Here is a 24,648-nt window from a genome sequence, read left to right on the forward strand (position 1 = left end):
GCGGATATTCCCCAATTTATTCAGGATGATATAGCATCTCTTCGTACTCGTATAGTGAAGTTCGACCAGCGGGTGACCACTCTTGAGGCAAGGGGAGATTGTGAGGGGGTGGCATCTGTGAGGGAAGACCTTGATAGTTTACGAGTAGAGTTTCACTCCAGACAGCCCTCCTTCGGTATTGATAAGGCGGAGATTGCTTTTCCACCGAATACTTCAGGCCCAGTACTTCCATTTGATAATTTGTTTGAAGAGGATCATGAGGACATTGATGATGAGGTCGAGGTTGATCTTCTAGAGGGTCTACCTAAGGCTCGACAAGGTGAGCTCGTCATGCAATTATCCAGTGATGAGGAGCGTGCTCGAATGGTTGGGGCTAGTTCTAGAACTTGACATGATGATGAGTCACCCTTCATAAAAGATTAGATGAAAGGAGCCCAGTCTGACGAGGCTCCCATTGAGACAGTGAGATCATTCACCGACAGGGATCTGAGCACCTAGTGCGCCATAGGGAGTCTCTACCCTCCTCTATTCTCTTTTATTTTCGCATTGGGGATAATGCAATATTTTTAGTGGGGGTGGGGTATAGTTATGATTCATTCGATGGTTGGTACCTTCTGTCTCAGTTTATGGCATGTGGTTTGATAGATTGTAGAGACATATTATATTTTAATACTTTGATGTTTATGGGATTTTGTTTTTATTTTAATATTATTGACATTGCTTTAGATGGGCCCTTGTCGGGCATTTTGATAATGATGTCAAATATTTTCGTTTTGTTTTTGAATTTGTGTCATGCACTTATTTTAAATGTGGTATCCGATTGTGCACATTGCTCTTGTCGCCTTTTGTATATACGTGTCTAATAAACACCAAGGGTTTTCTTCGAAACTCAGTTCTTTCCTAAGGAGCAAATTTTTATTTTCCCTTTTTTTAATCTTTTATTTTTAGTTTAGTTTAGTTTCTTTGTCAAACTGAGTGATAATTCACCCATGAGGGATTGCTAGGCGACATCCTTAGGTGAAGTATCTAGTCACCTTGGTTAATTAGGAAGAAGCAGATATTCAAAAATACTTCCAAATGGTCATTGGGTAGGAATGAACAGTTTTTTAAAGAAAACCAAAAATATAGTTGCAAGATCAAGGATGTCTTGAGTTTTGTTTTGAGTGAGACCATTAAACTCAATTTTTGGCTCTCTCTTTACAAGGATGATTCATTGACTCGGAGTAACTTATGAAGCTCAAATTGCTCAAATTGGTTGGGAGACTAACTTTTTGCTCTATGATTTCGATGCCATGAGTGGTGAGATTTTTGAATAATTCTTGTGCATTTGTGTAGTCTAGAACTTACCCCGGGTGTATTTAAAGAAAAATTCCAGGCAAGCTTGATTTGGAGGATGACCCGAGGACCTTTTTGACTCGTCACATAGCCAAATTCCCACCTTTCCATCGCTCCCTAGTTAACCCATTTTAACATTTTTGCCCTTCTTTCTTTCTTATTATAATGATAACTATGCTAAAACACCTAAACCCTTTTGAAAACATTTCTTTTGGAACTTAACCTCCTTTGATGCGTTGCATGATTCTAGGTAACGGATTATAGGTAAAAGCCTAAGTTTGGGGGGTTGTATATTTAGGAGAGGATGATCAAAGAAAATATAAGAAAGGTGTATGTAAGGATGTCAATAAATGTGCTTAAAAGATAAGAGATATGCTTGATAATAAAATTGAATAGCCTATCCCATAGAACTTGAAGAAAAAAATAGAAAAATTGAATGAGTGAGGGGCTAAGAAAGGCTTATAGGTAGAAAATCTCTTGAAAAAGTCAAAGAAGAGAAAGAAAGAAAATGGTGGCTTCGAATGGTTTGGTAAATGCTAAACAAAAAGTTAGGAAAATATGGGAAATGATTTGAAAAAGAATTAGGTGGGTTGTTTGAAAATTTTGGGGGTATAAAGGATTAAGCAATTGCATTGAAGGAGATCTTTCAGTCACTTGATCCATATATATTTCTTCCTGCACCTTAAACCTTCATCGTAACCCGCAAGACCTTGTTGATTCCAAACTAAGTAAGTCTACATCAGTGGCGAAAAACCCAAAGGGCAAGCCTATGGTTCTAGTCAATGTACTTGAATTTCTTTGTGAGAGTGAGTATGAATTCTTTCTTTATTTGGGCTCCCTTAAGAATTGAAATGTCTCTGGTGTGTGGAGCTAACTCTTTCATGTGAGCGGCATCGGTACTTGTGGGTGGAGGATGATATTTTACTACTGGCAGTGAAGTAAGTTGCATTGTGAAAAATTGAGACAATCTTTGATGATTTCTTGTCTTACCTTAAGATTTGTGATTTGGAAAATTCATTTGACACACACTTGCATCCTTACTTCATAAATATGCGCTCATTGAAAAGTTTTTGTTTACTTATTGCCATGGCATGTGTGGAAAGTGTTTGTAGAGTTTTGTTAGCCTATTCCTTTAGTATAGCTTTCTTCTAGGTGGATTTGAGTTAAATACCATATCTCATTGAGTCAGTCTTGGGTGTTTGAGGACAAACAATAGTTTAAGTTTAGGGGGTTGATAAGTCGTCAATTTGACAACTTGCTAGCACCATTTAAACTTAAATTATCATGTTTATCAATTAATTTGATGGTACTCTCTTACGTAATTCCCATGTATGTAGGTAAAAGTAAGAAGGGGAGATTGGGCAAGTCATTCAAGTCATCAAGAGGCCAAATATGAAGGAAATGAGTCATCCGCTTCGCATCTGCTTTGCATTCGCTTCATATCTGCTTTGGAGCTGTTAGCCATCTGCTCTCTGTCTGCTCTTTATCCGCTTTGTATTCGCTCAAGCAGATCAAGAATAAGATGGCAGTTTTGTAATTTCTATCAAATATAGAGTGGAGTTTAAAAGGAGGGTTTTAGCTCCTTTTCCAAGACCTAGCTTTTCATCTCTTAGCAAAATATCCTCCCTTTTAGCTCTTAGCTTCTCTCTTTTCTTTTAGAATCTATCTTTTCATCTTTTGAGAAATTTGTACTAAACTTGAATGAAAAATATATGGTAGTGATTTTCCTTTGAAGAATTATTGAAACCCCAAGTGTGGAATTACATTGTCTCGATTTCTCATGGATGAAGTTAATGAGAACTTTGGTATATTCTTATCCTTTTTATCTATGAGTGGCTAATTTCCACTCTTGGGGTTATGCTTTCTTAGGTAGTGGTAGTGCATGAGTTTTAGCTAATTATTTTTCTAATTAGTTAGTTGAGATGGGTGTTGTATTTATTTCATGAATTAATTGAGAGTTGGGGGTTGCAAACTCCAACCACCCTAGAACCCATGTCATTCTTGAAAGAGAGGACCTAGGTGAGGAATAAATGCAATCAATAACCTTATTCATTTTATTTAGTGATATCTCTTAGACATAAGGATGTCAATTGGGGCAATTGATGTGGAAAATTGTCACACTTGTGAGGTGTTTAAAAGAACCGATTTGTGAAATTTGCTGTTGTAATTGAAAGTTTGAGACCAATATATTGACATCTAGCCTACCCATGACTTTTAGCTAAAAATTGAGCAAATTGCCAAATACCCATGCATGATCCCATACCCATAATTGTATTACCCCAAGGCTTATTCTCAGTTGAATTCACTCTTAGCATTCTTCAATGTCAAGCTAGTGCACTAAAATTGAAGTAGTTGTCATTTATAAACACATTCAAACTAAATCCCCTATTTTACATTTATGCTTGTTTTATTCATACTACGGGTCATCTTTTAGTAGACTATTAATACTTTTGAGTCTTGAATTTCATGATTTCACTCCTTGTGGATTCGACCCCAACCTAAGTTGGGTTATTATATTGACAATGATCGCTTACACCCATTCAAGAGTGTAATTTGAGCGTTATCATAAAGCAATATATATATATATATATATGGATGGACCTATGTTGAATGTTAAATTTTCCACAGATAAAGTATAATTATATAAAAATATATAAAAGTAGATATAATATTTAAAAAACAACTAGAAAATCAAGAAGATAAGTGAACACTTTGATTTTTAGGCGGAACCTTAAAGTTTTAGACATCAATATGTGTGTTTAAACCTCCCAATACCCACAACTCCAAAATCTTGGATCCCCCATAGTAGTAGTAGTAGTATATATGTGTGTGTGTATGTATATATATATTGCAAATACCTCTTTTATCTATATTATATTTAATAAAGTTATTAATATATTTAGACTTTAGTAATCGCGCGAAACACTGATAAGTTTACTAGCTATAGAATAAACAATGAAAAGTCACCTAAAGATAGATTATAGGACAAACAAATTTAATACAAAAATTTGCTTCCACATCATTTAATAAAGTGTATAACAACATCATTTAATAAAGTGTATAACATTTTAACTTAAAATTATGATTAGATAATTTAAAGAGCTGAACGAAGAATAACCAAATCTCATATTTATAATTATATTTTTGAAAGAATTTTAAATCATCTTTCATACTTTATCTTAAATTTATTGGTATAGCTTGCGTAGAAATTTTATGGAGTAGGGACAGGTTGTAGGGCTAAAGCGGGATGGTGGATGTAAATTTTGGTGTGTATGGGGGGGGGGACAGGGGGGGGGGGGGGGGAAGGGGTAACGGTAGGAACACAATTTTACATTTTTTTATAATAAGCAATATTATAAATTGTATGTGCATAGTTTTTTAATTGAGAGTGGTAAATATTTAAATTTGAAATAAAAATTTTTGAATTAGAGAAATCAATTACTTTTAGTGCAGTTAGCTGTTGATTTTGAATCGATAGACAAAAAAGTTAAAATTAGAAATGAAAGAAAAATATAATCACATATCTTAATTAGTTAAAAATATAAACGTAAAAGTCGAACTATAAAATAATAATAATTTAATATTCTATATTAATTATTTTTGAAAATCAACAACAAAATATGGTTATATATGAATATTAATTTCATTCTTTTCATATAACCACATCTAAAATAATTTTGACTATGATTAGTAATTTCACTATTAACAATTGTTTTTAGTATTCTATAATCAATTTAAAATATGCTAATATGTGTTGAAGATATGTCTCAGAAATAAAGTAGGAGTAGATAATTTTAGTTGTTTTAAATTATTAAATTCTATGTGGCTTAGACTTAGGAATTAGTTATTCCTTTGTTATTTGAATTAGAAATTAGTTATTATTTTTTGAATTGAACTCTAGTTAGAAATCTAGCTATAAATATATGTCTCTAAATTATTAATAAAATAATTTTCTTTGACAATACATGCAGTATTTTTTTCTCTCCAACTTTTTCTCTGTTATTTCTCAAATTTTAAAGCCAAAAATCAACAATTGGTATCAGAGCAAATTTTCTAGAGGGATCTATGAGAGAGATGAATTATGAAAATAACGTTTCTCAAATAGCTCCTCCTGTCTTTGATGGTGAGAATTACCATCTTTGGTCAATAAAAATGGAGACTTATCTTGAGGCTTTAGATCTTTGAGAGGCCGTGGAGGAGGAATGAGATTCTTTCGCTGCCCGATAATTCCACGGTGGCCCAAATCAAAATTCAAAAGAAAAAAAAATCAGAAAATCAAAGGCAAAAGCAACTTTGTGATACAAATAAGCTAACAAAAGACACAAAACAACCACAAATATGACAACAAGATGGACAACAAACTACGGATTCAACAACAAACTGTGAACACAAGATAGTAAACAAGAAAACATAAAAATAGATAGATTAACTTGACATACGAATGCACAAATCTAAGAACCAAAATTTGTATCAAACATTAAGGCCCAAAGATTCTTACAAGCAACACCAAGTTCTTACAGAGACCTTAAGGGAACCAAAATTTTCTAAACTAGTAACCAACACAGGTTATTCCCCACTTGCCACAAGTGAATACACATTTGCAAGACACTCTCAAAGAGTTTATCTCTCAAAATACCATCAAAGTTATGGAAAAAAGACCTAAGATGTTCTATTTATAGTCTAGGTTAATCTTTTTACACAAAATGACCAAAAGGCCCTTAATGAGCCATTACAAAGGGGCGGCCTTGGAGTGTGCTCTTCGACGACCTTATAGTGTTTTGAAGGAATTCTTGACACTTCAAGGCTTGTTGCCTTGGTTGGGCAGCCCCCGAGCTCGATTCTTAGCGTATTGGTCTCCATTCACGTCCTCAAAAGCTAAGAGGCTTCTTTGTCCCGTATCATTCTCCCTTTCTTGAAAAGGATTCGACCCCGAATTAGAACCTTACAAAACAATAGAAGAGATAAAAGAACACATATTTCTCATGGCATGAGGGTTAATATTAGCACAACCAACAATAGTATCAAACCAAGGTTGCACACACACCACATGTCGAGTGGTCTTAGGGAGTAGGATACCTTTTCAATCATAGAAACCCGAACACAAAGTTAGAGAAACAAATTGTTTATCCATATAAGTGTGACAAGAAGCAAAAAGGGGTAGGAACATACATTTGGAGCAAGGACTTGAGCTTGCTCTCGACTTGGAACTTGGCACAATGCTAGTGCCGAATGTGGTGAATAACAAGTGATTGAGTTTGACACCAAGTTCTTCCTCCTGAACCTGAGATGCATCACCTTCACCATTCAAGTACCTCCCTATCAAAAGGTTAAAGTTTAAGACCTCTCATTCTTCTGTTCGAACATCTTCACAAGGAGCCTTCATCATCAACTCGCAAGGCACACTAATATCCTCTTCTTCTACCGCCAATTTAGTTTCACCATTTTTGTCATCATCCTCTTGAGGGATTTCCCCACTACCATCATTGAGGTTTACTTTATCCCTAACAAAGTAAGGATCACCCTCTACCAACATAATGTTCCTTCGGTTGGGGTATTCACTAGCCTTGTGACCCCAATCTTGACATTTAAAACAAATAATACCCTTAGGATTAGGAGTAGAAGATGTATTACCTTCAAGACATGGTGGATACCTTTGGATGGCCCTATTAATAGGTTTCTTCTCAAAGGGTTTGTAGGCATCCTTGTTCTTGTACCATCCGAAGGTCTTCTTGGCATCATTGTTCTTTTCAACCTCAATGGTCGCTTCAACAAAATCCTCAATTCGGTCAAACTTATGGACAAATAGTTGAGAAACGGTCTCATAGCACAAGCCACTTTTAAACCGAGCCAAGTAATGATTTGGAGGTTCAGTAATATCAAGACGAAGAATCAAGTTTTGAAACTTCTTATGATACTCCTTCACACTTCTATATCCTTGTCGTAAGTTGTAGAGCTTTGTTAATTGATCTTGCTTGAACCTTTTCGTGACATACCTTTCTCTCATAAGTGCTTTTAATTCAGCCCAATTCGAAAAGTCAAGATTTTCATTTTTTGCTCTTTGAAACTGTATGGTCTCCCACCAAGTAGATGTATACCCTTCAAATTGAGCAATGGCATGGGAAGCCTTCTTGTGAGGATTTAACTCACTGAGTTGGAAGATCCAATTGCATTGTAACTCCCAATCAAGATAGATAGACGGATCACTAGTTCCCTTAAAAGTAAGGAGAGTGATCTTGATAGATTTAATACTTGTGTCTGTACCCATATTTCCTTCTTGGTCCCCTAGACCTTCTTGAGCAAGAGGACGGTGTACCAAGTTGCCTCTACCATGAGGAACCGATCCAAACCTCCCCTCACGGCCCCTATGCCCTCCGCCATGAGCTCCTCTTTTATTTCTCATGAACTCCGCAAAAAGAGCCACTTCATCTAAATCCTCAACTCCATAAGGACCCTCACCTTCCACATTATCAATTTGGATTGGTTGGTTTCGGTTTAGTGGTGCTCTCGTCATTTCAAAGGGGTCTCGATTTTGGGGAACTTCTTGGTGGACTTGGTTTTTGCTATTTGGATAAGTGTGGACTTGGTTTATGGGTTCATGGACTTGTCTAGATGGATTGAATATTTGGTAAAGTGTATCTGGAGTGATAGTCGAGGAGGCATCGGTAGCATATCCACTAGTTGAGGCATGGTAGCGGTTAGGACTTGAATGGTTGGAATCTAAACGAACTTCCAAGGTGTCCATTCTCCTTGAAAAAGAACCATCCATCCTTTCCACCTTCCCTTCCATCCTTGTCATTGCACTTTCATGAGATTCAAATCGGCTATCTATGGCATCAAACCTTGCCATGATTGATTTCACCCAACTACGCATTTCACCTTCATCCACCACTGTACCTATCAAGAACCACTAAACAAAACAACATAAAACAACAAACAGGTTAAAGGATAGTTAAAAAAAATCCTCACAAACTCTCAAGCTCACACCTTTGAAGTATCACTCAATTAGCCTCACAAGTGTTGGTAACCTCCTTATACTCTAATGAGATTACTTGGTTCCAATTGTGGCTCGAGTTCGTAATAGATTATCTTTTGAAATAACTCAAAGAAAATATGTACAGACTTGAGTCAAGAAACTACAACGAGTTACAATAATAATAAAAGCACACAACGAAATGCAAACACGAACAACGGACACAAAAACAAACTTACAATCTAGTAGAGGAGAAATAGCTTGTCAATTAGTTATTAGAGTCAACGAACGAAAATAGGAATCAACAATAAGAAACTAGGAATCCAAGATTTTGAGCCCAAAATTTTGATATTGTACGAAAATTGGTGAGGTGGCGGTCTAGGATTAGTTGCGGTTTTTGGAAAGGTTCTTATTTTTCCCAACTTTGAAATTTTGGTTCAATTTTCGGTTCTTGGAGTGGTATAACCGCCCTTAGAGATGAAAACAACAAGATTGGAGCCCTTTTCACCTTTCAAAAAGGTTTGACTTGTCTTACATCTTTTGGGCAAGACACCTTTTTGAGGGGTTGGTGGACTTTTCCTCTTTTGTACACCTAGGAAAGTGGTCTTTCTCTCTTTTGGAAACTAGACTTTTGGTAGATCTTTTTGTTCCCCTTCCCTTTTGGTAGGTCTTTGGGACTAGTTTCAAGACAAACCACAAAGACTTCACTTCCTTCTACTTGGTTTTTGGATCAAAACAACACTATTGAAGAGTCTTCTTGCAACTAGACATGAAGATTGGTCTAGAACAACAAGAACATTCAATAGAAGTTTGAAATCCTATTCTCAAGTTGAACCTCCAAGAATCAACAACACCCTTTCAACTTAAAAACCACAACACAATATCAAAAACACAAGTTCAAACCAACACATTCAAGTTTTAGATCCACAAAACAACACCAACAACGTTCAAGGTTCCTAAACCACAACAACAATACTAACAACAATCGTTAAGTTCACTTGGATCTAGACTCAAGGTGTTAGGAAAGAAGAAATCTAACACAAGAAACTACCAAAAAACATAAAATACACCTAGATCTATGACTCAAATCTCGGCCAAGACACAACAAAAACTTCTTTCTCGGCCAAGAACACCAAACTCAAGAACACAACTTTTTTTTTAATTTTCAAACAACCAAGCCCAAGATTGATCTTGTGGAAACAAAATCAGCCTTAGCTCTGATACCAAATGATACAAATTAGACAACAAAAGACACAAAACAATAATAAACATGACAACAAGATGGACAACAAACTACAGATTCAACAACAAACCATGAACACAAGATAGCAAACAACAAAACGTAAAGATAGATAGATTAACTTGATATACGAATGTACAAATCTAAGAACCAAAATGTGTATCAAACATTAAGACCCAAATATTCCTACAAGCAATACTAAGTTCTTACGGAGACCTCAAGGGAACCGAAATTTTCTAAACTAGTAACCAACATAAGTGATTCCACACTTGCCACAAGTGAATCCACACTTGTAAGATACTCTCAAAGAGTTTATATCTTAAAATATCATCAAAGTTATGAACAAAATACCTAACATATTCTATTTATAGTCTAGGTTGAGTTTATTACACAAAATAACCAAAAAGCCCTTAATGAGCCATTACAAAGAGGCGGCCTTGGAGTGTGATCTTGGACGTCCTTGGAGTGCTTTGAAGGCCTTCTTGACACTTCAAGGCTTGTTGTCTTAGTTGGGCATCTCCCGAGCTCGAGTCTAAACGTATTAGTCTCCACTCACGTCCTCGAAAGATAAGAGGCTTCTTTGTCTCGTATCACTTTGCTTGCTAGTGTTTCTCCAATAATTTTTACAAGAATTATGGCCCATAAATCACCAAAGAAAATTTGGGATTATCTGAAGGAAGAATATACGGGAGATGAAAGAATATGAGGTATGAAGGATTGAATCTAATAAGAAAACTCGGATTGCAAAAGATGAAGGAATCTGAGACCGTCAAAGAGTACTCAGACCGACTTCTTAGCATTGTTAACAAAGTAAGATTACTTGGCACAAAATTTAAAGATTCAAGAATTATTGAAAAAATTCTTGTACTGTGCCTGAAAGATACAAAGTATCAATTACTAACTTGGAAAACACAAAAGACTTATCCAAGATTACTTTGCCAGATTGTTAAATACATTGCAGGCACAAGAGCAAAGGAGGCTTATGAGGCGGAATGGTATAGTTGAAGGAGCGTTGACAACCAACCATAATACTCAAAGCAAGGGTAATAATTCAAGGAAAAACTACCCACTTGACCAGCACTGTGGCAAAATAGGTCATTCTTCATTTAAATGTTGGAAGAGACCAGATGCACAATACAAGACCTCCAATCAACTTGCCCATGAAGCTGTGATTTGTAAAAATAAATCTAAAAAATATGAAGCAGATGCCCAAGTCATTTAATAAGAAGAAGAAGATCACTTATTTGTGGCAACATATTCTTCCACTAGGAAATCTAATTTTTGGATGATTGACAGTGGTTGTACAAACCACATGAAATATGACAAAACTACTTTTAAAGAGTTTCTGGCTTTGAAAAATAAGAAAATCAAAATTTGGAATGGTGACTATATTCTTGCAAAAGGAAAAGGGAATGTTGAAATCAAAATAATTTCAGATACAAAAATAATTTCAAATGTCCTTTACGTGCCCGATATTGATAAAAGTTTATGAAGTGTTGGTCAACTAATGAAAGAAGGATTTAAATTATTATTTGGAGATAAATATGTTGAATATTTGATTCCACTAATCATAAGATTTTATAATTTGATATGAGAAGCAAAAGTTTCTTATTTAATCCGGCAGAAGATGCACACGAACCTTGCAAGACCAAAGATAAATTGACAGATTTATTCAAGAGGTCAAAATCAGCTTATACTATAATATACAATTTCTAATCCAAGGAGGAGGGTTGAAAATGTCTCAAAAATAAAGTAGGAGTAGATAATTTTAGTAGTTTTAAATTATTAAAATTCTATGTGGCTTAGACTTAGGAATTAGTTATCCCTTTGTTATTTGAATTAGAAATTAGTTATCCTTATTTGAACTGAACTCTAGTTAGAAATCTAGCTATAAATATATGTCTTTGAATTATTAATAAAATAATTCCCTTTGACAATTCAATTGCACTATTTTTTCTCTCTAACTCTTTCTCTGTTATTTCTCAAATTTCAAAGCCAAAAACCAACAATATGATACAATTAAAATTTTTAAATAGTTTATTAGTTCAAATGAATAAGTTAATATTTTTTTAATGATACTCTTAAAAAAGGAGTATTTTGTGCATCGCGCGGGTACTTATATTACTAATTAATTATTGCAAAAGGTTATTTGAGTAATTTTTTTGTATTTTCTTGATATGTCAAAAGTGAACTAAAAATAAATTTTTTTAGAAATAAGTGACAAGTAAAAATGAACAAAAAAAATATTTATTTCACTGAGAGGTGAGATAATTTCATCCCAAAAATATAAGGGTAAACAACATAAATTTCAGTTCTGTAGTACCTAATTACATTTTCTAAAAATTATACAAATACACAACTTATGTTTTCAATATTACAAAAAATCGCAACTCCTTAAACATATTACAAAAATCTCAACATATACACAGAATGCTATGTATATGTTGGCTATGTTATGTATATTAATGAGAAAATGGTCTATTACCCCCCAACCTTCAGTCGAAATCTCAACTACACACTTATACTTTGCGGGGGTCCTATGACCCCTCTGAACTATTTTAAAGTGGAATTATTACCTCCTGAATGCTGACATGGCAAGAGAGTGTGTTTCACTCTCTTTAAAGAGAGTGAGAACAAATTTTTTTATTAAAAATTTATTTTTAATACTTCTTTATTTTCTTTATACATTTTTAATTATTTTTCTTTCTTCTTCTTCTTCTTCTTCTTCTTCTTCTTCTTCTTTCTTACAAACAATGGCATCCAAAAACTCATCAATGACATCCAAAATTAATTTATTATTTTCCTTATCTTCAAGCACAAAATCGATTGATTTCGACTTCAAATTAGTCAAAATTTTCAAAATGGGTATTATTTATTGTTTCCAACTTCAATATTGTCGAAAATTTTAAAATTAATATTGTACATTTTATACTTGCAACAATTATTTTCCACCAACCATAAAGTTGAAAATTCGGCATCTCAATATAGAAATTCAAGCGGATTGAATTTTATTATCATTAACAAAGAGAAATTCATTGGGTAACAGGCCCACCAATGTTGATCGCAAATTCATAACAAAATCACAAGAATTAATCAAACCTTTTGATGTCAACATTATTAAATAAAAATTAACATTAATCGTTCTTCCGGTACCTTCATCCCAGGTAGCCGTCCACTATCAATTCTCTGAAGCATCATTTACAGGTCAAAAATAAAAGCAAAAATTAAAGTGTTCCGATGATAGAATTTCTTTTCACCTCTAGCTTCAATCAAGAACATCAAAATTCAGTTGGTTTTTAAACCTACAATGAAGGTGAAAATGTGGAAGTCATAGATGACATCTTAGTTGTTCTGCAAAAGCTATTAGTCAAAGTGTAAGAAAAAAAGAAAAAGAAGAAAAGATAAAAAGTAAGGAAAAAGTAGAATAAAGAATAAGAAAATAATAAAGTTAAATAATTAATTTTTTAGAGTAAAAAAATAAAAAAAAATGACGTGGCAATAACGTGGCAGCGAATGCTGCTCACTGCCTGAAATAATGTCTGAGCATGAGCTTTTAGGGGTGTAAATATTCCACTTTAAAATAGTTCAGGAGGGTCATAGAACTCCTGCAAAGTATAGTTGTGGAGTTGAGATTTGGGATAAAGGTTGAGGGGACTTTTGACCATTTTCTCTATATTAATAGGGAAAAAAAATAAAGTAATTAAAAAGGTAGGAAAGAGTGCAATTACTTCCAAAAGAATTGGTATTTATGTTGTTTATACTTACATTTTATGTCCATTCTTTTGGTAATTAAATAAAATCTCAAATTTTAAATTTTTTGATACATTACGGAGGCTTAGATACATAATCTTCCTAATACATAAATATCGATACATAATTCTTATGTATTAATATCACAAAGATATATTCAGATATATAAATTTTATGTATCAGTAACACAAAAAGTATTCAGATACATGATTTTGTCAGATTTAAACCAAAGACATCTTTATTATATATCTGTAATTTAATATTCAATAAGATACATAACTTTTGTACATTTGGTGGAGGTCGCATATTATATCTTCTTGTCTTTTTCAACTAGACAAATCATTTTTATGTATCTACGAACTTCCTTAACATATACATTATTGTTGTGTATCTCCATTAACTTCATCAATTTCGACCTCAATTGACGAATCTTAAGAACTCCCTCAGTACTCCACCTCCAACTTCCTTCGGCTATATCTCAGGCCACCGTGGCTAGTAAACCCTCACCGCGAGACCCCAACTCAATATCTTACACCATTGCGCATCTATACCTTTACCCCACTTCGTCCTGCGTCGCATCACCGACAAAAATTCGTCAACAAATACTCTCTCCGACCAACCCTTTGCTTCTAAACTCTGGCGAAATCTGATAGAAAAAACTATTAAATTCCATCATTTAATGACTCCACTTGGTTTGTACACTTGAAAAGTCGTGGTTTGATTTTGTGAAAGGGGTTGAAATAATTGGATTCATCGTTTGGGGATTCGTCATTGAACTTGTTCGGTCGAAAGTAGGAAAAAATGAATTGAATTTGGGATTTGAGATAGATGTGATATATGAGAGGATTTGAAGAGATGAAGTAAAATTTAAATTTTTTATAATTATTTTAAAGAGTTGAAATTTTAGATAATAATGATAAGTTGTGTGGTATTATATAATTTTTCTTTTTAAGAATCCAAGTAAACTTTATCCTCAACCAAAGTCGCCTAATGAATACTTTAGGGACTATTTTGAATCTACTCAAACATAAGTAACCATTTCAAATCTCTCACTACTACTAGCACAAGGATGAAATGTGGACGACAAAAGCGAACTGAATAGTAGTAGTAGTTGAATTTGAATTGAATTGCCGGAGAAGCGACGAAATCATCTTCGAAATTGAAAATGGGAAGAGGGTTGGGTTCGCAAAATCTGCCGGCGGACGTGACACAAATGATCGATCAGTTAGACCGGCATTGCTTAGCCCCTGATGGATCTCTCATCTCCAAATCCGCTTACTACGATCTCCAACAAGTAAGTGTTTGAAATAAAATTGCGAGATACTTATCCGAGATTGTATTTTAGTGTTTTTTTTCCCCACACTGAGGATGGGATAAGCCAGGATAACTAAACTGATTCCGTGATAATTAATCCGGGATAATCAAGACACCCTTTAATGAGGACTCTAATTTTATGAGATTGATTTTATTTGGCAATGCAGGCGAGAGAAGAGATGTCAACGGAAAGACAGCGATACTTGGAATCCTTAGTAAGGCTTGTAGTTTTTGGTGACATTTTCTTTGAAATTAATTTCTTTTTCATGGATTTTCTAGTCTAATTGTTGTATATACGTTTTGACTGGATACACCTTATATAGTCAATATACATTGAAGCAACTGCGATGATAGAGGATTACCAGCAGGCTCTTTCTGTGGCGAATCTTGGTGGTATTCGTGATGTCCAGGGTTTATACTCTCAACTGGGCTTGAAAAACCCTCCTCAGGTTCCACTTTTTTTTGCATAATTTGATTTTATGGATGCAGTTTTACATGCTTAAGTACCTACTCTATGTAAAAAGATCCCTCTCCTTTAGTTCCCTTGGGGGTCGTTAGGTAATGTGTAAAGCGGTAGTTTATCCATGTATTAATTTTTGTGTAAGTTATACAATGTTTCATCGCTAGTTAGGAAGTAAGTTATTCATGTATAAAACTAATACGATGTTTGGTTTGCAATTTAGAAACCCCCATAACTAATACTCTCTTTTTTCCCAAAAACAATGACTTCTTTTAACTTGGCACGGAGTTTGAGAAAATAAAGAAGATTATTGAATCCTGTGGTCTTAAATTAAAGTTATGTCAAATGTACCAAAATGTCATTTAATCCGTGGTCTTAAACATGTCACGTGAAAATTTGGAATTTAAGTGTTGCCAAAAAAGGAAAGAGTCATTCTTTTTGAAACGGAAGGAGTATAAGTTATGAGGAAATTGGTGTATCATCTTATGTAGGGTAGAAGGTGGAATAGCTAATACTTGTATAACTAATACCCACATAACTAATACATGTATTGCTATACATGCATGATTCTTACCAGCTACCAAACGACCCCTTACATTACAGGTCTGATTTGGGATGTGTATTTCATGTGGACTCTTAAAATACAGGGGAACTTACTAAAAGATTGCACATACAGTATAGTGAATGCTTATGCACACTCGTATTGAGTGTGTACCGATAAAATAAATTGATTGGCAATAGATGAGAATGTAAGATAAATATCAGGTGCTATGCATTGTACATTTTGAGGGTCTGCCGATAGCCTTTTCCAGACAAGGTTTTTCTTTTGGTTCATTATTCAAATAATTTAAGTTCGGTTGGTGATTTTGACTCTGAAATGAATTTAGGTTTATGAGGCTCTTGAGCATAGGATGGTTGTTGCAGAAGCAGCACAGAGATTGAGGCTTCCTCTTATATCCAAAAACGGTGAGATTCACGAGGAGGATATTGAAAAGTGGAGTACACTGTCAAGAAGTTCTTTTGATAGCACAAGCACCAGCATTACATTAAGCTCGAGTGCAACTGCGGTTGGAGCTGTTGCTACAGCAAGCAGTGCTTCTACTACCAGTACAACTGATGCAACAGAAGCAGATGTTGGTGGTGTACCCAATCGGTTCCTTGGAATCACGCCTGCATATTTATGGAAAATTCAACTACATCAGATGTCATCAGTGGTATGATGACACCTACTTGATTGATGGGAAATCTTTTTTTTCTTCTGTTAATTCTTAAACCGAGTGTGGTAGTTATCTTCACGTCTATCTTATTTGTGTGCTTCTATTGATGTGTTGACTGCTTGTCATAACAAATGTAGAATGCTATTCATCTGGTTGTTTAAGTGTTAATTCTACACGTCCATAGATGCTTATATATCTGCCACTGTAGGACGTGGCAGAATACCAGAGATTGCTTTCACGGGAGATTGGTAGCCGGTTAGATGCTAAATGTGATAAGTTAGCCGATGCAGTTGCTATTGATGACATTGGTATGTTTAGTTGCTAATTTCTCCTACTTAATCTTTCCTTTGTCCTTTGCCTTTAAATATGTTGGTCTCCAAATTTCAATCTGTTTCCTCTTAAACAAAACCAGTATTGAACATAGGACCCGGTCATCTATGCCAGTTTTATAATTAGCTTCTATAAGCATATCTTTATGTGGATGTATATATTAAAGCATTGTCAATTGCATTGTAATGTTTCAAACTGTGGTGTAAACAGGAAATATATTGCTGAGGTGCATAAGTTCTAAATTTACTCGTTATCCATTGACACAAAACTGTGCCCCACTGTCCCTCAGGGATATCTCAGTTATAAAAGTTCTAGATTTTCTCATGTCAGCGTATTCTTCAGAGGCTGGTTGAGCAGTTCTCTTATTATTTAAATAACAGAAAACTCTTACAAGTTGTTTTTCTTCTCATATGATGTATGTAAGAACATAGCCATACCTTGATTCTACAGATATATCTGCTGCCAGTCAAAGTTCAGCTGCCCGACTTCCAGAAAGGTCTCTCTCTCTCTCTCTCTCTGAACTGATTCTTCTATATTGTATGAATTATTTGTAAAACAAGTTGTGCATATTTTAGCTTGTTAATTTCACCAAAGTTTTCCTCCTATCCCCATGAAAGATTAGACTCTACATTGGATTTATGTTAAGAATAAATCATTTGGGGAACAAAAACTTCATATTCTGGAAAATGGACTGGCTTTTTATGTTGTAAAAAATGAATAACCATGTTTTACAACCTCCATCCCCCCCCCCCCTAGGAGGTGATGTAATGGTTGAAAAGTTGGAGTAGCAGCCATAGGAACTAAGATTTGAATCTAGGAGAGACGGGTCTAGGGGAAGTCGTCCTATCAATGTAAATGTTGATGGGTAGAGTTAACTTGTACCTGCTATAGGCATTACTCATTAGGAGATAATAGGCTATGTTGCTTAGACTCTTCAAAAATACCGACGAGTGCATGTCGGATTCTCCAAAAATACACTACTTTTGGAGAGTCCGAGCAACATAGTTATAGGTACTCAATGCTAGTGGGACAGTCGGTTTATGCACAAGTTGTCCTGGAGGCCACTTAATATAAAATGATAAAATGAGAATAATCATATAATAATATTCTTGATAGCTTTATAGATCTACGCGGGGGAGCTTCTAATCTATGATGTAACAGGGTAAAGTTGAGCACTGAGGAGATTGAGAGAGAAGAAGAAGCATGGCGTGAGGATTTATATTCGTCTAACAGAAAATTTGCAGAATACTATAATGTAAGAATGCCCTTCTGCATCATTTTTGTCTATTTTCTTCTTGCCGGCCTTTCCATTCTAAGGTTCTGATACAAGCATGGTTAGCTTGGGGCTCATTAGGATGGGCTTCTACATATGGATGATAGCTTGGAGCCCGAAGAAAGCCACGGAGCAATAAAGACACATGGCCATAGGTGATCAAGATGCTAATTGGTCAATCAAGAAGGGCCCTTGTGGGTTATTTCCTAAAATAGCCACTTTTAGGCTATGTTTGGAATAGATTATTTTTGCAAAGGCAATAACTATAGATGGTTGCCTTAGCCATTATCTTCCTTAGTTTATGATGTTTATGATGAATTGAGACCTTTTAAGCTTGTAGTTTCTAAATCATGCCTAGCATTAGATTAATCAAGTAGTTGTTAATTGTAGTTAAGTGATTAAGTGGATTTCCGATATTGCTCGTGTTAACTTCTTTCGAATGAGACTCGATGATTGATTAAGAGAAGTTAACACAAGCAAAATTGGGAATCCACCCTAATTATTCAACTACAATTAACAACTAATTGATTAATTTAATGCTACGCTTCACCTAGAAACTACAAGCTTAAAAACTCTCAATTCATCATATACTAAGGAAGAAAGTGGCCAAGGCAACTATTTATAGTTATTGCCTTTGCAAAAATAACCTATTACAAAAATAGCCCAAAGTGGCTTCTTTAGGAAAGAACTCACAAGAGCCCTTCTTGATTGACCAATTAGCATCTTGATCACCTATGGCCTTGCGTCTTTATTGCTCCATGGCTTTCTTCGGGCTCCAAGCTATCATCCATATGTAGAAGCTCACGCTAATCATGCTTGTATCAGGTTCTTCCACAGATTTGGCTAAAGGCTCACGTTACTTAAGAAAATATTTGACTTACTTAAGAAAATATTTGACTTTATATGTTTCATGTCTAAGGTTTTGGAGCAGATCCTTGGTGTTCTTATTAAACTTGTCAAAGATATAAAGTTGGACCATCAGCATAAATATGTAAGTTTACCATTGTGCTGTTGTTTCTTGTTCAAATTAAGGCTTCATCATTCCTCTGATTTGTCTAATGGACTATGGTCCCTAACACTTGACTAGTTTCAGATATTCTGTGGAGTGTGGACATTGCTGATGGTTTTTTGCTCTTTAAGATAGATGTTTGTTCTGATTATAATTATAATTCATGGATCCATTAATAGGATGAACTGCAAAAGACGTGGTTGTGCAAAAGATGTGAGACCATGCGGGCAAAATTAAGGTATGAGATACCTGATTCTTGTTCTGGTTTATTGTACCACCTGGTGACTTGCCTTTTTTTTTGTGTGTGTGTGTGTTGGAGAGAATTTGGAGAGTCGAATAATTTCTTCTATTCATTTGTGTGATCATTGACTGGCTATTAGTTTTTCAGAAGGGTTCTCTTTCTTTTCTTAGATTACTGTGAGGTTGGAATTGAGTGCAAAGCTCCGTTCAACTATTGCTTCCTCAACCTTAGTATGATGACCCCGTGTCAATTGCCTAGTTTCTGCTATGAAGGTTGTGATCTTGCACTTCAGTGTTTGAAGCCCTGGCTGGAGTTTTTTTTAAAATTTGTTTCTTTATCTATTTGGGAAGTACCTTGTTTCTCATCCGGTTCAGGGATTGAATTTTGTCATCCAGGGGACTCCAAGGCAGTGATCGTTCTCTTTATATTTCATGATATTTTCAAACTAATGTGTTCTATCAGTTTTCTCCTTTACATACAAAAGGATATAATTTCTTGAGAAATCTCACATAGTAATGTATTACTTTCAATGAGAGTTTTTTTTTTTTTTTTTTTCATGTGGAATCCCCAGAAATTTGTTTAGCATGATAGTGTTGTCATCAACTTCAATAGCTGTTTAGCATGATAGTGTCGTCATCAACTTTAATAGCTCTTCTAAAGGACATCATCTCTTGTTTTAAGACTTGTAGCATTGAGATTTGAAATACTAATATTATGATCATCAAGTATTAGTAGCTCCTGACAGTTCCTATTTGTTCCCCAGAGTTCTGGAACATATTCTCCTACTTGAGACTTATACCCCAGAAACTGTTCCTGCTCTTCACAAAATAAGGTAAAGAAAGATGACTTAATAAATATTTATTGCATTTTAAATGTCGAAGAAAGTATACTTCAGTCTGCCATCATCCCAGGAAATATTTGATTGAAGCAACAGAGGAAGCATCACTTGCATATGAGAAAGCGGTACACTTTTTTATACTATTCTAATATTGTTTTTTCAGTTTGATGGATCATTTTCATTCTTATTATATTTGCTTGAGTTGCTTACACTTGTTCCTTGGACCCTCACACTGCATTTGGGAGAATCATGGAATCTTGATCAGCCAGAGATTATTTAATGCTCGTGTTAAGAGTGCAAGTGCGTTAGGCGTACATTGCGAGTTTGAATCCTGTGGTAGACAAAAACATGGTCTTACATTCTGAAAGGTAGAGGGGTGGGCCCATTGTCCACTGAGTTTCGAACCATGTGCCAACTAGCACAGTAGATTTCTCAATTATAAACCAAAAAGACTAGCGGTAATCTGCTATATGCAATGGGAAGATAGCCTGGCACCATGTCATTCACCTTCCCAAAAACTGCGTCAATTAGGATTCTTCATGGGCATCTTTCATTTTGCATGTTATGTCATCGGTGACGAAGGACCTTGATGATGAAAAAAGTGACCTCTTATAAAATTGAAGAAAAGTATATTAGACTTCAATGGATTAGGACTTCAGGAGTTCTTTCCTGCATATTTTTCCTTGTCTTTGGTTTCTCCTCACTGTTTTGTTTTGACAAAAGTAGCTCAATACTTGAGCAAATGCCATCACTATATAAGGGTCTCTATCTGGCTGGTATGGTGTTGAATAAGGATGAAATCACAGCTTTGGCTTGAAACTGATTTATCCATTAGTCTGATTTTGTGGGGGCATGGGTTTGCTCCTAAACATCTATTCCACAAATACTAGGTGATTTCTTCCTATATGTTCTAGCCTTGGTGGACAAAGTTACCTGATACCTGTTGCTGATGGGAGGTGGCAGGTATCCGGTGGAATTAGTCGAGGTGCGTGCAATCTGACTCAGACACCACGGTTATCAAAAAACAAAAGCAGCTATTCCTGTATTTTCTCTTCTTGTAGGGTTTCTGTTTTTTCTCTGTTCATTGTGCTGAACTGTAGGTTGACAAAGAGTGCATCTGCGGCATGAAATTTAAATATACTGTCAGTAAGATAGTAGAATCTAGCTCTGTTTAGTGCTTGGCACCACAAGACTGACATGTATTTAATTGTGAAATATGTTAGGCTTCCCGCCTTCGTGAGTATCAGGGCGTTGATCCTCATTTTGATGAAATTGCTAGGCAGTACCATGACATTGTAAAGGTAAAGAAAAATCTCCGCGAGTTTTGTTAGTTATTATTAGTTCATTATTTTTCCTTTTTTGGAGATAAAGGTTAACTCTGGCTCATCCAAACAGAAATTGGAGAGCATGCAATGGACCATTAACCAAGTTGAAATGGACTTGAATCCTTTGCCTGCTCACTTCAGCACCTAAGGCATCTCTCTCCATATTCTGGACAAGGTTCATGTAATATCCATAGTGTTTTTTTGTATCATAGAAACATGTATAAAATTGCTGATTCTCATATTTGGATTTATTAAACACTTGAATATCGACATATATGATGTTCTATATTTCCGTTTGCTGGACGGTTAAAAAGCTAGTCTCTCAGCCACCTTAAAGATCCTAACAAAGAAGCGAAATGTTTTCTGAATTGCAATCTTTCTGAGGGGACTATAGAACACACACTTAGCAGTACAGATTAGATATATTCGGGGTAGTTTGGTGTAGGATACTAAGTCAAATAGTCTCGGGATAAAATAATAGTCCTGTTATAAAAAAATTGTTGCCTTATTTGGTTGCAAGTTCAGGATAGGTTATCCTTAGACTAACAAATAGTACCGGGATAAGTTATCCCATTCTTTCGATGGTTTAAGAAATTTGGAGCTATTTATATGTGAAAATAGAAATTGATTGTAAAGGCTACAGGCGTGTTTGGATTGACTTATTTTTAAGTGTTTTTAGCTTTTAAACACTTTTTAAATTTTAGTAGTGTTTGACAAAACTAAAAAGTGCTTTGAAGCACTCACCTTTAAGCTAAAAAAAATATAAAAATAAGTCAAAAATCAAAAGTAGGGTCTCTCCTACTTATGACTTTTAACTTTTAACTTATAAGCTACTTTTTAAAAAACGCTTATAAAGTTAAGTCGCTTCACAAATTATTCATTTGAATGGTTGTAATCATACAATTAATTGATAATGGGTGAGTGATTGGTGAGGATGTGGGGAAAAAAACTAGGGAATGCGGTTGTGCAGGTGAATCAAGTTAGACTAATTTATTTATTTTTTAATTTAATTCTTTTTTATCCTTCCAAAACAATTCATTATGTTACAATATTTATTGTAGATTTATTAATATTAATTTAATTATTCAAATGAAAAAAGAGTTCAAAAACGTATAAAATCATTTTTTTTCATTTCAATACTTAAAGATTTAAAAATTGTGCTTGAATAAGGCACTTCTAAGAATCAATTATTTTTTTTTATAAATGATATGCATGTATATTTTTGTTATAGATTTGTTCCAATTTTCAAAAGTAGTGTTGAAAACATATTTTTGTTTGAGTTTACAATATTTCTTTTGTTTCAAATTTTAAATAGATTATTGTTTTAATGAAGTTGTGAAGTTTTATTTATGTGTGACATAAAAGTTTTTTTTTAAATATTAAATATATGAAGGGTATTTTTATAAACAAACAATCTATTTTTAGAAAAAATGCATGCATATTATTTTTAGTACCACAAACCAAACAATCACTAAAAAATAATATCAGGATAACTAATCTCAGGCCAACTAATTTCAGTATAACTAATTCCAGCATAACTTTTTTCCAACCAAACTACCCCTAAAGGCTATAAAAATTTCCTAACATCCCAAGACAACTAATTTCGGTATAATTAATCCCAGCATAACTTGTTTTCTAACCAAACTACCCCTAAAGGCTGTAAAAATTTCCTAACTTTAGAGAGGATAAAGAAATCCAACAGTAGGGTAACATTCCAATTAATAATAACAAACCAAGAGGACATGCATTTTAACTTAGGCCAAATCCATCGATAGGACCTCAAACTTATCCCGAAAATTCACTTAGACCCCTAAATTAAAGCTTGTACCTATTAGACTCCTAAACTTCCGAATTTTGTTTCAATTGAACATTTTTTACCTACGTGGCACACTGCGTATTATGCACTCACGGAAGGCGCGTGAAAAGTATTTTTTTTAACTAAATCTTGAATAAAATGGTGCCAAGTGGCAATGTGAGCCCCCCAAAAATTATTAATGAAACAAAATTAAAAGAAACAAAAGAAAAACCTCTTTTTTTTTTCTCCAACTTCTTCTCCAACTCATTTTCTTCATTTTTTTTTCCTTAAACTTAAATTTGTTCGTCTGAGGTTCAAGGTTCCATTATAGTAATGCCTTCATCCTTGGCAAAAATAATCACGATGATGAAATTAAAGGTTTCTCATTCAGTTGAAAAAGTCAAAGTAAACTTGAAGAGTGATATATTTGCTTTTATTTCCATGAAAACACATGAGTTCAGGGCTGAATTCCTTCAATTCAAAATAAAATAACTTGTGTCCATGGTTGAATTCGATTTAAAATCTCTGCTGGCAAAGATTCTAAACTCAATGTTTTTGTTGCTGTTTAAATCTTGTTAAAATTGTTTGAATTATTAATATAGTGGCTAAAATATTAGTTCTTGAAATTTCAATGGTATTTGACAATGAAGAATATAATTTAGATTTTAATTTATTGTCTTAATTTGATCGTTGAAAAAAAATGGAGAAAAAGAATAAAAATGGAGTTGTGTGAAGACAACGGGGGAAGGGGATGAAGACGACGGGGTGGGGGGTGGGGGTGAAGACGATGACTGTGTGTGTGAAGACGATGGGGGGTGGAGTGGGGGAGAGGGTGGTAAAGACGATGTATATGTGTGTGAGGGAAGACGACGGCGGGGGTTGGGGTGGGGTGAAGAAAATGGAAGACGACAGAAGGGGGTAGGGTGGGGTGAAGAAGATGATGATTGGGGGGTGGGGGTGATTTTTTTTTTAATTAAAAAATTATTATTAAATAGAAAAAAAGTTAGCAATTCCACATATATTTTTTTGCCACGTGTTTTTTTTTATTGGACATTTTTTCCACGTCACGCGAGTGTAACATAATCTCTATACACATTTTGCTGATTGTGTAAAAAATGTCCAATCGAAACAAAATTAGGGGGTTTAGGGGTCTGATAGGTACAAGCCTTAATTTAGGGGTCTAAGTGAATTTTAAGGATAAGTTTGAGCTCCTATCGATGAGTTTGGCCTTTAACTTATTTCCACTGCGGTTTAGTGCCGGTTTGAATGCATATATTCTTTCTACCTAGGCCATTATTATCATCTTGAAAATCATCAATTTTCCTAACATTTCTAGAAAATAAAGAAATAGAAATTGATGTCATCTTTTATTGATCCAAGGTTACAGGTCAAACTTCTATTAAATCTTAATGCAATAGTGGAAAGCTACTTGACCGTAAATGAAGGATAATATAAACATTTAAACTTCAGAGGCACTACCTACTTCCTTTTCACTAAAATAGAGTATGTCACTATTGATTGGAATACTAAAAATAGGAATATTTATGGCAG

General features: G+C 34.6%; 1 protein-coding gene across 1 annotated transcript; it reads left to right on the forward strand.

Annotated features, from left to right (window-relative positions):
- Positions 1 to 13,647: 13,647 nt before the first annotated feature.
- Positions 13,648 to 21,615, forward strand: LOC107863642 (AUGMIN subunit 4). Its single transcript, XM_016709667.2, has 13 exons — positions 13,648 to 14,589; positions 14,777 to 14,824; positions 14,933 to 15,058; positions 15,957 to 16,283; positions 16,495 to 16,594; positions 17,067 to 17,112; positions 17,778 to 17,871; positions 18,809 to 18,880; positions 19,078 to 19,136; positions 19,903 to 19,971; positions 20,051 to 20,102; positions 21,201 to 21,278; positions 21,373 to 21,615. The coding sequence occupies exons 1-13, from the start codon at positions 14,461 to 14,463 to the stop codon at positions 21,448 to 21,450; spliced, it is 1,278 nt and encodes a 425-aa protein (XP_016565153.1). The 5' UTR covers positions 13,648 to 14,460; the 3' UTR covers positions 21,451 to 21,615.
- Positions 21,616 to 24,648: the final 3,033 nt, after the last annotated feature.

Source organism: Capsicum annuum, chromosome 3, assembly GCF_002878395.1.
Source record: "Capsicum annuum cultivar UCD-10X-F1 chromosome 3, UCD10Xv1.1, whole genome shotgun sequence".
NCBI lineage: Eukaryota > Viridiplantae > Streptophyta > Magnoliopsida > Solanales > Solanaceae > Capsicum > Capsicum annuum.

Coding starts and splice junctions, on each gene's coding strand:
- LOC107863642 (XM_016709667.2), top strand. CDS start 14,461: ATGGGAAGAGGGTTGGGTTCGCAAAATCTGCCGGCGGACGTGACACAA. Junction 20,103..21,200: donor CACTTGCATATGAGAAAGCG/GTACACTTTTTT, acceptor GAAATATGTTAG/GCTTCCCGCCTTCGTGAGTA. Junction 21,279..21,372: donor AGTACCATGACATTGTAAAG/GTAAAGAAAAAT, acceptor TCATCCAAACAG/AAATTGGAGAGCATGCAATG.